The 12,723-nt window shown below is 58.5% G+C and overlaps 1 protein-coding gene across 7 annotated transcripts in view; it reads left to right on the forward strand.

The window, feature by feature from the left end:
* Positions 1-12,723, forward strand: part of TSPAN18 (tetraspanin 18) — a 158,598-nt gene that overhangs the window by 141,557 nt on the left and 4,318 nt on the right. For all 7 annotated transcript variants that reach the window (XM_053673035.1, XM_053673034.1, XM_053673038.1 and 4 more), the window contains 5 exons: positions 687-881; positions 6,572-6,646; positions 7,695-7,793; positions 8,348-8,530; positions 12,261-12,344. In XM_053673035.1, the coding sequence (XP_053529010.1) occupies positions 687-881; positions 6,572-6,646; positions 7,695-7,793; positions 8,348-8,530; positions 12,261-12,344 (636 nt within the window). The remainder of the gene's footprint in view (positions 1-686; positions 882-6,571; positions 6,647-7,694; positions 7,794-8,347; positions 8,531-12,260; positions 12,345-12,723) is intronic.

The following is a 12,723-nucleotide window of genomic DNA, read 5'->3' on the forward strand; positions in this document are numbered from 1 at the left end:
GAGTTAGGCAGGGGAGGTGGGCCGTGCAGGTGGGGACATAAACACGGAGACTTGCGAGGTGCAGATTTGAGAGTGGGGCACCCACCTGACTGAGAGCTCCTGTTGGGGACCGAGGGGATGGCTTGTCTGCCCTCCTGTCCCTGACAGGGCACCAGCGCAGTGTCGGAGTCGGTGCCTGTCACGGAGGCTCTGGGAGTGTGTGTTTGGAGCTGGAGTCTGGGAGGCCAGGGATTCACCCGGGCGGGTTCTGCCCCGAAATGGCCATGTGGCCTTCAGCAGGTCGGTGGCCACCTCTGGGGCTCAGTGCGGCGTCCGAGGGTTGGACTAGGTGACCTCGTACTCCTGCAGCTGTGACATGTAAGGAGAATCTAAACCTGGCCAATAAACTCCCCGTGATATGGTTTCCCAGCAGGCAGAGCGGGGCCGGGGTCAGAGGCTGGGTTCAGAGGAGGCGAGCTGCTCTTACGGTCCATGGGTGGGAAGACTCACAGCAATGACAGGCGGTGCGGGGACACGGGCTCCTGCAGCACACGGAGTCCCCGCCCGGTTCAGGCTCACCACCTCTGCCAGGGCCTCGCTCAGGGGGGTGTGTGTGTGTGTGTGTGTGTGTGCGTGTGGAGAGTCTAACATCTCACCTCCGTGTCTGCCCATTTCTTCTCCTCCCTGCTGCCTGGGCCGGCGAGCAGCTGGGTGGGGCCTGTCTGCTGGGCCTCGGCATCTGGGTCATGGTGGACCCCACGGGCTTCCGAGAGATCGTGGCCGCCAACCCCTTGCTCATCACGGGCGCCTACATCATCCTGGCCATGGGGGGCCTACTTTTTCTGCTCGGCTTCCTGGGCTGCTGCGGGGCCATCCGGGAGAACAAGTGTCTGCTGCTGTTTGTGAGTACTGCCGTCCCCCACCCCACCCAGGGGCGCCCCGAGGTGGGAGGTGGAGGCCCAGGGCCTACACTGCAGGGGAGTCACACTGAGGTCTGAGCCCAGGTAGGAGGGCCACCAACCTTTCCCATTTGTACTTGCAGCCCCAGCTTCCGGAGCATTCTCTCTGGGCTGGGCCCAAGCCTCCTGCATGGGGAAGCTGCCCCCAGGTGGGGAGGGGCCTGACCTCTGGGTCTGAACAGCCAGGCTTCTCCAAGGCACGGTCAGCGGAGAACAGTGACCCTGATGCTGTTCTACTTGTTTGCTTTTAAGAACTCAGATCTATAATTCCTGGTGAAAGAACTAAGATAGCTATTGGATAAATCATTCACCTTTTGCTTTTCCAGTTCTAAAACAGAACTAATACGACTCTGAAGGTCCTTTATTCATTAAACGAGTGGTCCTTGAACAGGTACTTTGAGCCCCATAGTTCACTGGGTGCTGAAGATGCATCAGGGGACAAGAGTGGCTGTCCCCTCCTGGGCAGGGGACAGGCAGGCCTAGGGTGAGCATGCACCCCATTCTGTCCCCTAAGGCTATGACTCCCACCTAGTGTCTTAACTTCTCTGAGCCTCCCTGTCTTTGATCGTTAAGCAGGGAGCCCACAAGCTTAGCGGGAGGTGAGAGCAAGTGAGACAAGGGGTAGATGTCCCGTTTCTCTGGTCTGTTGTATTTCCCGTGACCAGTGGCCCTTTGGGCTTCTGCTGACCCTCCTGGCCTGGGTGGATGGGTCTTCTTTCCCTGAGGGGTCCTGTGGGTCCCCAGGGCTAGTAGAACTTGTGAGTTGAGCCCAGCGCTGCTATGGGTTAAGTTAAAAACAGCCTTGCGGAGAGAAGTGTGTGTGTGGACTAGTGAGCGGGTGGGTGGGGAGTTCCGCAACAGGAAGGTCTGGGCCGGTCATCCGGACGACTTGCCTGCAAGGCTTCCCGGTCTGCTCGGGCCCACGAGCCAGTACCTAGCACTTCAGGAGGCAGAGAGCGGCACAGTGCCTCCTCCTAAAATTAGAGCACACGAGACGGCCCTGATTCGTATCACAATGAGGTGCCCCACACCACAGAGAGAAATGAAGTCAGCCGTGAAATGTGCAACGCCCAGCCTTGGGTCTCTGGCTCTCAGCAAGCATGTACGGCTGCAAACTTTTCATTGAGAAACAAAGAAACATGTGGGCGCCCTCTGGTGGAAACTCTCTGCCGTGTCAGATGGTGCAAGGGAAGAAACCTGGGCTTGGGGAGCCCCAGGAGACTTTAAAAGGGGAGGGGTATGGGTTCTCAGGACACACCGAACCTCTTTCCCCACCCGGAGCCCCCACCACCACCACATCAACCCCCAGGGCTCATCTATTGTTAATGGGCTCATCTCTGAAGCCAAGACAGGAAGCCAGGCTGGAGCTCTGGGCTGGGGAGGCTGCGAGCTAAGTGGTTCCCTCCGAGCCCGCCAGCTGGACGAGGACATCACTCTCAGTGCTTAGGAGGAGATGGAGGCCCAGGATGAGGTTCACCCCAAGTCCCTGGAGAGAGAGTCAAGTCCTGGCCGTGGCCATGGCCAGCCCACCAAACCTTCAAGTAGCCCCCTGCCACCCTTTGCTGCCTTTTTTTCTCTCTTCAGTCTCATCTCTCCATCGCTCCCTTTCTCTGCTTGTTTTTCCTCCGCCTCTGTCTCTGTCTCACTGTCTTGGCCCTTCTCCTGGCCTCTGAGCTTCTGTCCCTACTGAATGCTCCTTGCCTCTCTGTGCGGTCTTCCTGCCTCTTTCTCTTTATTCCTCCCATGTTTCCTTTTTTCTCCTCCCTCCTTCCCTCCCCATCCCGCCCCTCTCCTTCCCTTTCTCATACCCAGCACAGACAAGCTTGAGGTCACAGTGCAGGTCAAAGCCAGGCGACCCCTGGGCACAAGTCTGCTCTCCCTCAGACCAGGGCTGGGCCAGGGGCTGCTACCCTGGCATGGGCTCAAGTGGTTCAAAATTCACATGAAATTATGTGTGAGATATTCCGTCAGGGCCTGCATGTGTGTGGCTAACACATGTGGGCTGTGTGGGTGTGTGTGTATATTGTATGCACATGCATGTTTCTGGGGAGAGACACCACAGCTTCCAGAAGGCTTTCAAAGAGACTCATGTCCTAAAAAATAAGAAGAAGCACTTTCTCTTCTAACCTGGACCTGGCTGTGTGGGGATTCCAGCGGCAGAGGGGCACTGTGTCTCCCCCTGCTGGATGCTGGGGGCCTCAGGAAAGCCTGAGACCCCTTCCTCAGCCTGTCGTGAAGGAGGGAGACTTGTCCTGAGAGGGGCCAAGAAGGAGCACCCCAGCATCCTCCGGAGCCCCGGCTCGAAGGCCTGCGGGAAAAGGGGGTTCTGGGGTGGAGGTTACCTGAGCCTCCCTTCTCTGGCTCCAAGGCTGACACCCACGGGGTCCCGCCGACACTAACCCCGGGGACAATGAGCTGAATGACCACATCGCCTAAGGATCCATTTTTTTGAAGATACATTTTTCAAACACTCCTGTTGATGGATTTTTACAGCATTTTCACACGCAACAGGACAATTCCAGCCTGCTGACGACACTCTGTGGCAGCCCTCGTTCCTGGTTGCTCACCTCTGAGTAGTTCAAGGAATTCTTTTGGCCCAGTTATTTGACTCCAGTTTTTAGAAAACAGTTTGTAACAAAAGGCATGCAAATTGGAAATGAGAACAGCAAAAAGAGATGAGTATATTTAAAAGAGATCCATGGGCTGAACGGCACATGAAATATGTAAATTTGGTAAATATTTATTAGAAATGAGGGCTGGAAGCAGATGTGCCTGTAGGCAGATGGGTTAGAAGAGTCTGGAAACGCTTCCCGGAGGCAAAACAGCAGTTGCCACCCCTTCGTTAATTTTCCCGTCCTGTGCAAAGTGTTGTAAATGTAATGCTCAGGAACTACTGGCAAATGCGCCCGTGGGCAGAGGGACTGAGGTTAGATGAACCCAAGGCAAACAAACCCTGGGAAAGGCCCAGATTAGGGGAACTTCCTCCTGGTTCGGAGCCGCCCTCTGCAGGGCTCCTGCCTCGCACCAGCCCTGCGTGAGCAGCTCGGCCTGCGTCGGCTCACTGCAGCTGTGCTGGGTCATCCTGCGTGGTACACGCTCCCAGAGCGATGAGCGCATGAGGCCAGAGCTCAGTCTCATCCATAGTTTATAACTGTCCAAGCCACGCTGATCGATAGTGAGAGCCAGCTGAATCACGTCACCAAGGATGGAGACGGTTTCTGAGGCCGCTCTCTGCCAGCCCCAGGACTGCCAGCGACGCCACGGAGAAGGCGCAGGGCAGGGGGGGGCTCCCGTGGAAACGGCCCGATGACCATCCATCACCAGGCAAATGGAAGTGCCAGGAGCCCCGCCAGGGGCCTCCATCACTGTCGGGGAAGAGAGGCCACAGAAGTGACCAGCACATCACTCACTCGGCCCCAGAACCAACCCGTGCATGGGGGAGGGGCCACAGGGGTGTTGGAATGGACTGCAGGTATACGGCCAGGGGCCCAGGAGGCACTCTGTCACAGTCCCCTCTGGTTGGGGAACTCTGCCCAACCCCAGGCTCAGTCCAAGGGCACCCTGCACAGCTGACCCCAGCAAGGCTGACCTGTTAGAAGCAGACCTCTCTGGGAAGTTCAGCAGAGTTGCTGACACGTTAGTCGTGAAGCACACTCCTCAGACAGAGGAGGCAGCGCGGCACTGTGCAAGGGGCGGGCAGAAGGCGTGGCCCTGGAGTCTCGGGGCCGCCCACCTTTGGAGCAGTCCTCCCCTCCCCCAGGCTGGAGACCAGTGCTGGGCTCCGTGGCTGAAGAAGCCTCTTGGAGGCCAAAGCCTGTGCTGGGGCAGCTTAAACCAGGCGGGACTGCTGTGGCGGAAGACGACGGTCTGGGACCAGGAGTGACAGATCCGCGCCTTGGGCGGGCTGACCTGTTCAGGCCAGGGCTGGTTCTTGAGTTTGGGCGTTTAAAAGAGTCAACACCAAACCCTCTGCCAGGTCGAGGAGCTGTTTCCATGCCCACATCCGCAGTGGGTCATTTTGCAACCCATCCCGGTGGTCTCCCCAAAGGTGGTCTGTAGCCCGAGCGATTTGCAGGGACCCCCGGACAGACCTCTACGGGGGCAGTGCCGTTCATGCTGAAAACTCAGGGAGGGAACGTGCTGGGGCTGTTCCCGAGGTGAAGAAGAAGTGACAGAAACTCTTCTGACCAGAAGAAATGGTGCGGGACAGACACCGAGGGTGTCGTCAGCCAGTGTCACTGGAGCAGGGCACTGGGGCCTCACGGGTCCCCCCCCAGCCCCTGGGCCGGCTTCCGTGCTTCATGTAGTCTTGTTAGAGCCTCGACGACCAGCTCAGCTCAGCCTCTCTGGTGACGTGCAGGACACTGTCACACCCATTACTTCACTGTTCCCCACGTGGCCCCGGAAGTGGCTGCTCCGTCCTCATTTTACTGACGAGGAAATAGAGGCCAGGCAGGGCTCCAGCGATTGTCCCAAGTCACACAAAGCAAGGCAAGGTGGGCAGGGGCGCCATGGCACTAAGCCCAGGGCCCTTTGCTCACTTCTGTGCTGGGCACATCCAGTGTGGCCTGGTCCTCTGGGGACCATGACCCAAGACAGCTGGCCAAGGCATCTGGGAGGGTGGGTGTGTTAAAACCCATCTGAGTGCGCTGGGGATTGGGTCCCCTGCTGGCAGTCTCCGGTCGGGTGACAACTCTGAGACCATCTCAGGCCGTCCATGCCAAAGGCACCAGCCATGCTCAGTAACAAAGGCATAGCCATTTCCTCTTTCTTCTGCCACCAGCTCTCATGCAAATCAATGCCCGTGACAAAGCAGGCCTGAGATGTAGCGTACAGCAAGGCCATGACGGCGAGTCAGTCACTGCTGGCTGCCTTCCCTCTTCTGATAGCCACGAGCCCATCGATGTCTGTGCCGTCCGGGCACGGGGAGAGGCTTGCTGAATCACAGCCTCTGTGCTTACATCAGGGACCTTGTGGGGACATCTCTGTGGGGCACTGTGATGGGGTGTGGGGGGCGGGGAGATGGGAAAGGCTTCTCAAGGGGAGAGCATCCTGGACTAAACCTGCCGGTGGGTGAGGCAGAGAGTGGCCTTCCCGGCAGAGGAGGCCCCAAGACCAGGGTCATCGTGGGGGACTTGGGGAGCATCAGGAAAGCAGTGGGGGAGCAGAGGGGCTTCGTTAGGTTCAAACTCCCGGTCCCTGGGTTTCCACATTTTGATGGACACGCCCCCTTCCCTCCAATCTTGCTGCATTACTTACTGTGGCTGAAGATCAGTATCACCTTCGCACCTCCCGTGGGGAGCAGAGGCTGCAGCAGGGGGAGGGGCTGGGGCGGAGCCAGGATTCCCACAGCTCTGACCGTGGACGGCCGTCCCCTCCAGGGGGCCAGGCCGCGCTGTCCAGATGAGGCCTCGGCTGCGGGCTGCCGTGTGCACCGAAGGCTTGTTTTGTCTGTTTACTTTTTCTGTGTTTGTGTTGCGACCTTGCTGGCCTCCAAGACGGATGGCTGGCATGCTCATTATGAAAAGTGCCAGCCAATCTTGTTTACAAAATCATTTCACTGTTAAAAACAGAAGGGCCTCCGGCCCCCTGCCCCGCCCCCGGGACTCAGAGCCCGCCCCCTCTCTTTGCAGTTCTTCCTGTTCATCCTGATCATCTTCTTGGCAGAGCTCTCGGCGGCCATCCTGGCCTTCATCTTCAGGGAAAATGTACGTACTGGGCCCCACGCACACTGGCTCCCTGCCACCTGTGAGGGATCGGTGGCCACCATGCCGGTCAATCCCACCCTCGAAAGGTCTCCTCCACCACTTTCAGCCCAAATCGTGACCCCGTGAGCCTCTTCCTCATGAGGGCTTTTCCAGAAGGTTAGCATCAGGGTCTCACTTCCCCAACATCTAGTGCCCTCACACACCTGGTTCTGGAATCTTCTGTTCCACATCTTGCCAGGAAAGGGCACGGCACTAGTCATTGGACAGTCCGAGGGTAGTCAGGGAGGCTGTCCCCTACGCCCTGGAATGTGTGACAAGTAGCTGAGGTGCTGGCCCGTGTCCAGGGTGGGCCACTTGTCACCACAAGCCATCTTACTTCAGGGGCTCCAGCCACCGGGGGTTCCAAGCTCTCTCCTGAGACTAGGAGGGCCAGGCACCAGCCCAAGGTGGCCCGGAAACCAAGAGGGGCGAGGGGGGGGGCAGGAGACACAAGCTGGCCCTGGGTGGTGAGCAGATGAGCTGTCGTTGCCCAGAGGGGAAGAGGAGGCAGCAGAGAAGGGTGCCCAGAGGGTCCCCCTCCGCGGGGCACCTCCCAGGACCCCACCCTCTCACTGCAGCCAGAGGATGGTGAGACCTCTGGAGAATGTTTTGAGGGTAGGAGCAGCTTCCAGGGACATCTCTGGAAACTAGATGTGCAGGGACTACCTGCTCCATACTGAGTTTCTCCAGGCAACCGCTTCGCTCTGTCCGAGGCACAGCTCGGGGCGAAGGGGGTGGCGTGAGGGCAAGCCCCCACCTCGTGTTAGCCCCCTGCCTGAGAAGAGCTGCCGGGCAAAGCAAGGTTCCCAGCATGCCCTGGCCTCGGGGTTGCCTGGGGGTGTGTGTAGACTTTTCACATGAGTGACCCCACGATGCGGGCAGGCCACAGCCTCTGAGGTGGGGTTAAGGGACCCACCCCAAAGCTGACAGGTGGAGAGGCCAGGGAGGGGCAGGGGCAGCACCGAGCAGCCGGGTGGGGGTCTCAACCCCCTTCTCCCTCTGCCCCCAGCTCACCCGTGAATTCTTCACCAAGGAGCTCACCAAGCATTATCAGGGCAACAACGACACAGACGTCTTCTCTGCCACCTGGAACTCGGTCATGATCACAGTGAGTGACAGCCCCTGTACACCCAGGATGCTATGGGATTTCACAGCCATGATGCCCAGGGTTGCAGATGTCCAGCCCCCAGAGCCCCCTCTGCTCACGTGCCTGGGATCCACCAGGGCGCTGACCCCCAAGCCCGGGCTTGCCTGGGAATCATACACACACACAGCGTCCCGACAACCGCTGCCCCTCAGTCACAGTCCACACTCGGATGAAACCTGGTGGCCACCCCGGCCTTGAATCCTCCAGCAGCTGTCATCACCAGTGACGGCAATCGTAGCAACTGTTCACTGAGCACGAAGTTCCTGGTAAGGCAGGAATTGTTACCAGCACCCCCGTCTGACAGATGAGGACACTGGAAGCTCAGAGAAGCTGAGGGACTTGCCCAGGGTCACACGGATGGAGCGGGATGCTGGAGGGGAGGTAGCCAGCCCACACCCGCTCTGAACTCCATTCCACCATGCTTCCTCACCGTGGCCTTGAGAGGCCGTCTGCCCACCTCTGCCCCACAGGGCCAGCTCCCGCCCAGCAGACTCTCCCCTTTGCTCTCCTCCCAGTTTGGTTGCTGTGGCGTCAGCGGGCCTGAGGACTTCAAGCTTGCATCAGTTTTCCGACTCCTGACCCTGGACAGTGACGAGGTACCCGAGGCCTGCTGCCGGAGAGAGCCCCAGACTCGGGACGGGGTCCTGCTGAGCAGGGAGGAATGCCTCCTGGGAAGGGACCTGTTCCTGAACAAGCAGGTATAGGCCCCGCTGCCCCAGGCAGGGGCACATGGCTGGCCAGAGCGGGGGTGGGGGGGTGCGGCAGCCTTGTCCCGGAGGGGCCGAAGGCCCTCTGGGATCCCACAGGACTGTTGGCCGAGATGTGGGACTGAACAGAAGCCAATGAAGCGCCACCCAGGCTCCTGAGAGCCAAAGGGGGAAGGACGAAGGTGGCGGATGGCTCAGACATGGCACAGGCCTGAGGAGTGGGTCTTGGCTGGGGTCGAAGGGTGGGTAGGACATAGTTTGGGAGCCAGAACTAGAACCACCCAGTGGGGGCCCCTCCTCTATTTAGGGGGCAGCTCACATTTGCTATGCGGAGGTACCTCCTGGCCCCACAGGAATAAGGTCAGGGGAGCTCCTAGACTTTCTGCTTCTCTTACAACCCTAGGACTTCACCTCAGTTCCAGAAGAATCTCTCTCCCTTCCTGTGTGACACAAGGTCCCCTGGTGGCGAGCCCCCCACCCCTCAGTGTATGTGGGAGACCCAGGGGAGTGGGCAGAATGAGGGCAGACGGAGCCCATTGCCCATGCTTCCTGCTGGATTAGGCCATTAATGAGGACTCACAGGAGAGTTCCAGATGCAAGGGACCCCGCCGTGGGCAGGAGACAGGCCCCGTCCCTGTGGGGCTCCTGGTTTAGTTAGAGGACGCAGGTGATACACAAGCAGCAAACAGACCAAAAGTGATCATTTCACATGGCACCAATCAGTGTGAAGGAAATAAAACCAGATGAAGGCCTAGGAGGGACGGGGGTAGAAGCCTCCTGGCAGGCCTGTTAGAGTCCCACAGGAGGGGACAGTTGAGCTGTGGCCTGACACCAGCCATCTGGTGAGTCTCTTCCCAGCCTCAGCTTTGTCCCTCAAACTCAGTACCACCATCCCCTGCACCTGCCCTTATCAAGGGTACAAACGGACCCCAGAGCCAAGTTCCTCTGCCCCACACAGACCTGCCCCCTGCACAGAAGGGGAGAGACAGCAAGAAGGAAACCAGGGCCCAGGGATCAGGTCACTGAAGAATTGGGGAGGGGAGGCCACCCTTTGGGTTGGGCATCTGCTGTGAGGAGAGGCTGCATGATATGGAGGCAGTTACAGGCTGTGATGTCACCCTGGCCAGGACACACTCTCTGGACCACAGAGTCCCTATACAGTGGCAGACTGCTGGCTGTCCCCATATTCTACTCACCCCTTCTTCCTTGGAAAGAGGGGCTTTATAGGGCCCATGACCACCAGGCAAAGGCTGCCCTTCCCAGACTCCCTTGCAGCTAGGCCATGTGACCAACTCCTGGTCGAAGGGAGGTAAGCAGATGTAATTTGTACAACTGAGTCACATCCTTAAGAGAAAGCACTGTGCCTACCTTTCCTCCTTTCTTCCTGGCTGGAATGCAGCTTTGGTGACAGACACCTCTGACCTTGCAGACAAGGGTGTCCCCCTAGGATATCAGAGTATCAAGAGAGGAGACAAGGCCGCTGACAACTCCCTGGACCAGAGCTGCCACCACAGCTCAGGATTTGATGTGGAAGACAAACTTCTAAGTTGTTCAAGGAGCTGCTGTTAGGGATGTCTGGTGCGCACAGCCAGACCTGTGTCCGGAGGCCCCTTGTGGATTGTTCTGGAAGGCCTTTCCTGGGCCCTGGTCCTTCAGGGCTTCATCCCAACGTGCTTCCCATTTCCGATTCCATCTCTGTAACAATGCCTCCTTCCATCTCCGGGGCGTGGCTGTTCTGTTGGAAGCTCACCAGAGAGGCCCCTGCACAGCCATTTAGTTCTTCGGAATGACTTCCTCTGTTCCTTGGGAGGGTCCCGAGACTGACTCCTGGGCTCCGTGTCTGAGACACTCACATGCCTCTGAGCATTCTGCCCTTTTAAAAGCCTCTGCCAAGGGATTAGCTGTTTGTTTTTTCTCCAAAACCCACTTCCCTAAAGCCCAGAATGCATTTCTGACTTGGCCTGATATCCCATTATAGTCTTATTATAGTCCCAACCGTAGGCCAGCAACATGTTTGACTGGAAGTAACTGAAATCCCAACTAAAGGGGCCTAGGCAAATACCTTTGTGCTTCGTACATGGCAAGGATTCTAGCAGATGCGGCTTCTCACATTGTATCAGTGGCTCTGTCATGCCAGCCAAGGCTTTGTCATGCGAGTCCAGGCCTAGTGACTGTGATCTTTGTGGTCTTTCCTTGTGTTTACCACTTCTTGATCGTAAAACGGCTGCCATGGCTCCAGACATCTCACCCATATTCAAGGTGGGAACAGGGGAAAGGGTGATACCAGCTTCTTTCTCAGAAACCTCCAGGTGACTTCTGCCTAGATTTTACCAGCTAGGACTTGGTCATATGGCCACCAGGAGCCAAGGCAAAGGGCCCTTATATATGGGTGCAGAGTTAGTCCACCAGCCCCGTTTGCCATTGAACTTGAATGAAGAGAAATCAGGATATCTTAAAAGAAGATAATCCATGCTGAATACTTGGACTTCCCCATAGATATGATTCAAACCCACGTGGCAGCTTCTCCAGCACACTCCTTAGCCTTCCCTGGGTCAAGGAAATCACCCAGGAGAGTCAGGAGTCTGTTCTTCTAGAAACTCAGCAGGGGGCTCTCCTAATAGATGGTGACCCTGCTAGACCTTGACTCCGGGCCACTGATGGTGACCACCACCAGATGGTGACTACCAAGAGGACACTGTCCAGATTCCCCATTTGTGCAGGCGGTCTCAAGGCATTTCTCTGCTTGATCCCCACTGCTCGCCACCTGAGTGTGGGTGCTGCTGTGACCCTTCGTGAAGCAAAGTGCGACACCCTCAGCCTCCTAGGAAGGGGGAGCAGTGCAGCTAGAGCAAGAGCAGCATGTGCAAAGGCCCTGGGGTGGGAGGGAGCCTGGTGTGTCCCAGGAACCAAGAGAAGGCCAGTAGGGCTGGAGCACGGTGAGTAGGGCAAGGCGAGCTCAAGGTGAGAGCGTCTGCAGGCCCCACCATGCAGGGCCGGCAGGCTCACGGGGAGGGTGCTGGAAGAGCAGTGGAAACCCATACCCAGTTCTGCCTGGGGGGTGGGGGCCTGGCCATGATGGCGTTCTGGCTGCTCAGTGGCCAGGGGTCAGAGGTGAGCCTGAGTGGGCAGGAGGGAGCTTTACACTAGGCTCCAGCAAAGTTCCTGACACGGTGGACACCCCAAAGCACGGTGGCATCGTCCCGCCCATCCCCCCCCTGCTCCCCCCGAGGGTTCTCTGTCTCAGGCCTCCACTGGCCAGCTCAGTCAGCTTGGTCCAATCCGGGGACCCAAAGGGTCTCGGGTGCCAGAGCCAGATAGAGGGAAGGCGAGCAGTTAAGGCCCCCGCACACCGCCCTCAGCAGAGGGGGGCATGGGCATGTCTTCTCTCTGCTGGACAAGGGGCCCTGGGAGAGGCACATTAAAGTCAACTTCACACTTAGGAAGAATTTACGGCTTCTCCTGTCCCTCGTGGGTGGTTGTGTGTGGGGAGAGAGACCCGGAAACACTGGGGCCAAACCCCCAGGGCGACTCCGCACTCAGACACTTTCCGGCCGCCAGGGTGGGCTCGGGGAGGGCGGCCAGCCCCATGGGGCGGAGCCCTGCTCTGTGCCAACCGTGCTGCCTGTGCCCAGGGCCTCGTGCCAGTCCCCAGCTTCCACACCCCGACCCCGGACCCCAGACTTCCCCTCGGTCTGTGGCTTCACCTTGTCCTTCCCCGCAGGGCTGCTACACGGTGATCCTCAACGCCTTCGAAACCTACGTCTACCTGGCTGGAGCGCTGGCCATAGGGGTGCTGGCCGTCGAGGTGAGTGGACACCCCACCTCTGCGGCTCCTTCTCGGAGCCACACACAGGGACACACGCAGGGTCTGGGGCGGCCCCCCACGGCCTACGATCCCTGACTCACTTCCATCTTCACGTCCTTAACTCGGGACCCGTGGGTCCCCCACCACGGACACTCTGGGGTGGCAAGCCCGGCTGAGTCTGTCTGCTTGGGTCACTGGGCTCTAGACTTGTGTGAGCCAGTGTCCGGGCACTGGGGAGGGGACAGGAGGGTCGTGACAGCCGCTCCCCCGTCTTCCTCCCACTGCCACCTCCACTCCTCCCGCACCCCCATTCCGCATTTCCCCGGTACCCCACCGCCACCCAAGGTCTACAGTGAACTTAAAGGATCAGAACAGCTGT

This window comes from Artibeus jamaicensis, unplaced genomic scaffold, assembly GCF_021234435.1.
Source record: "Artibeus jamaicensis isolate MK-2021 breed Jamaican fruit bat unplaced genomic scaffold, CSHL_Jam_final contig_797, whole genome shotgun sequence".
NCBI classification, from domain to species: domain Eukaryota; kingdom Metazoa; phylum Chordata; class Mammalia; order Chiroptera; family Phyllostomidae; genus Artibeus; species Artibeus jamaicensis.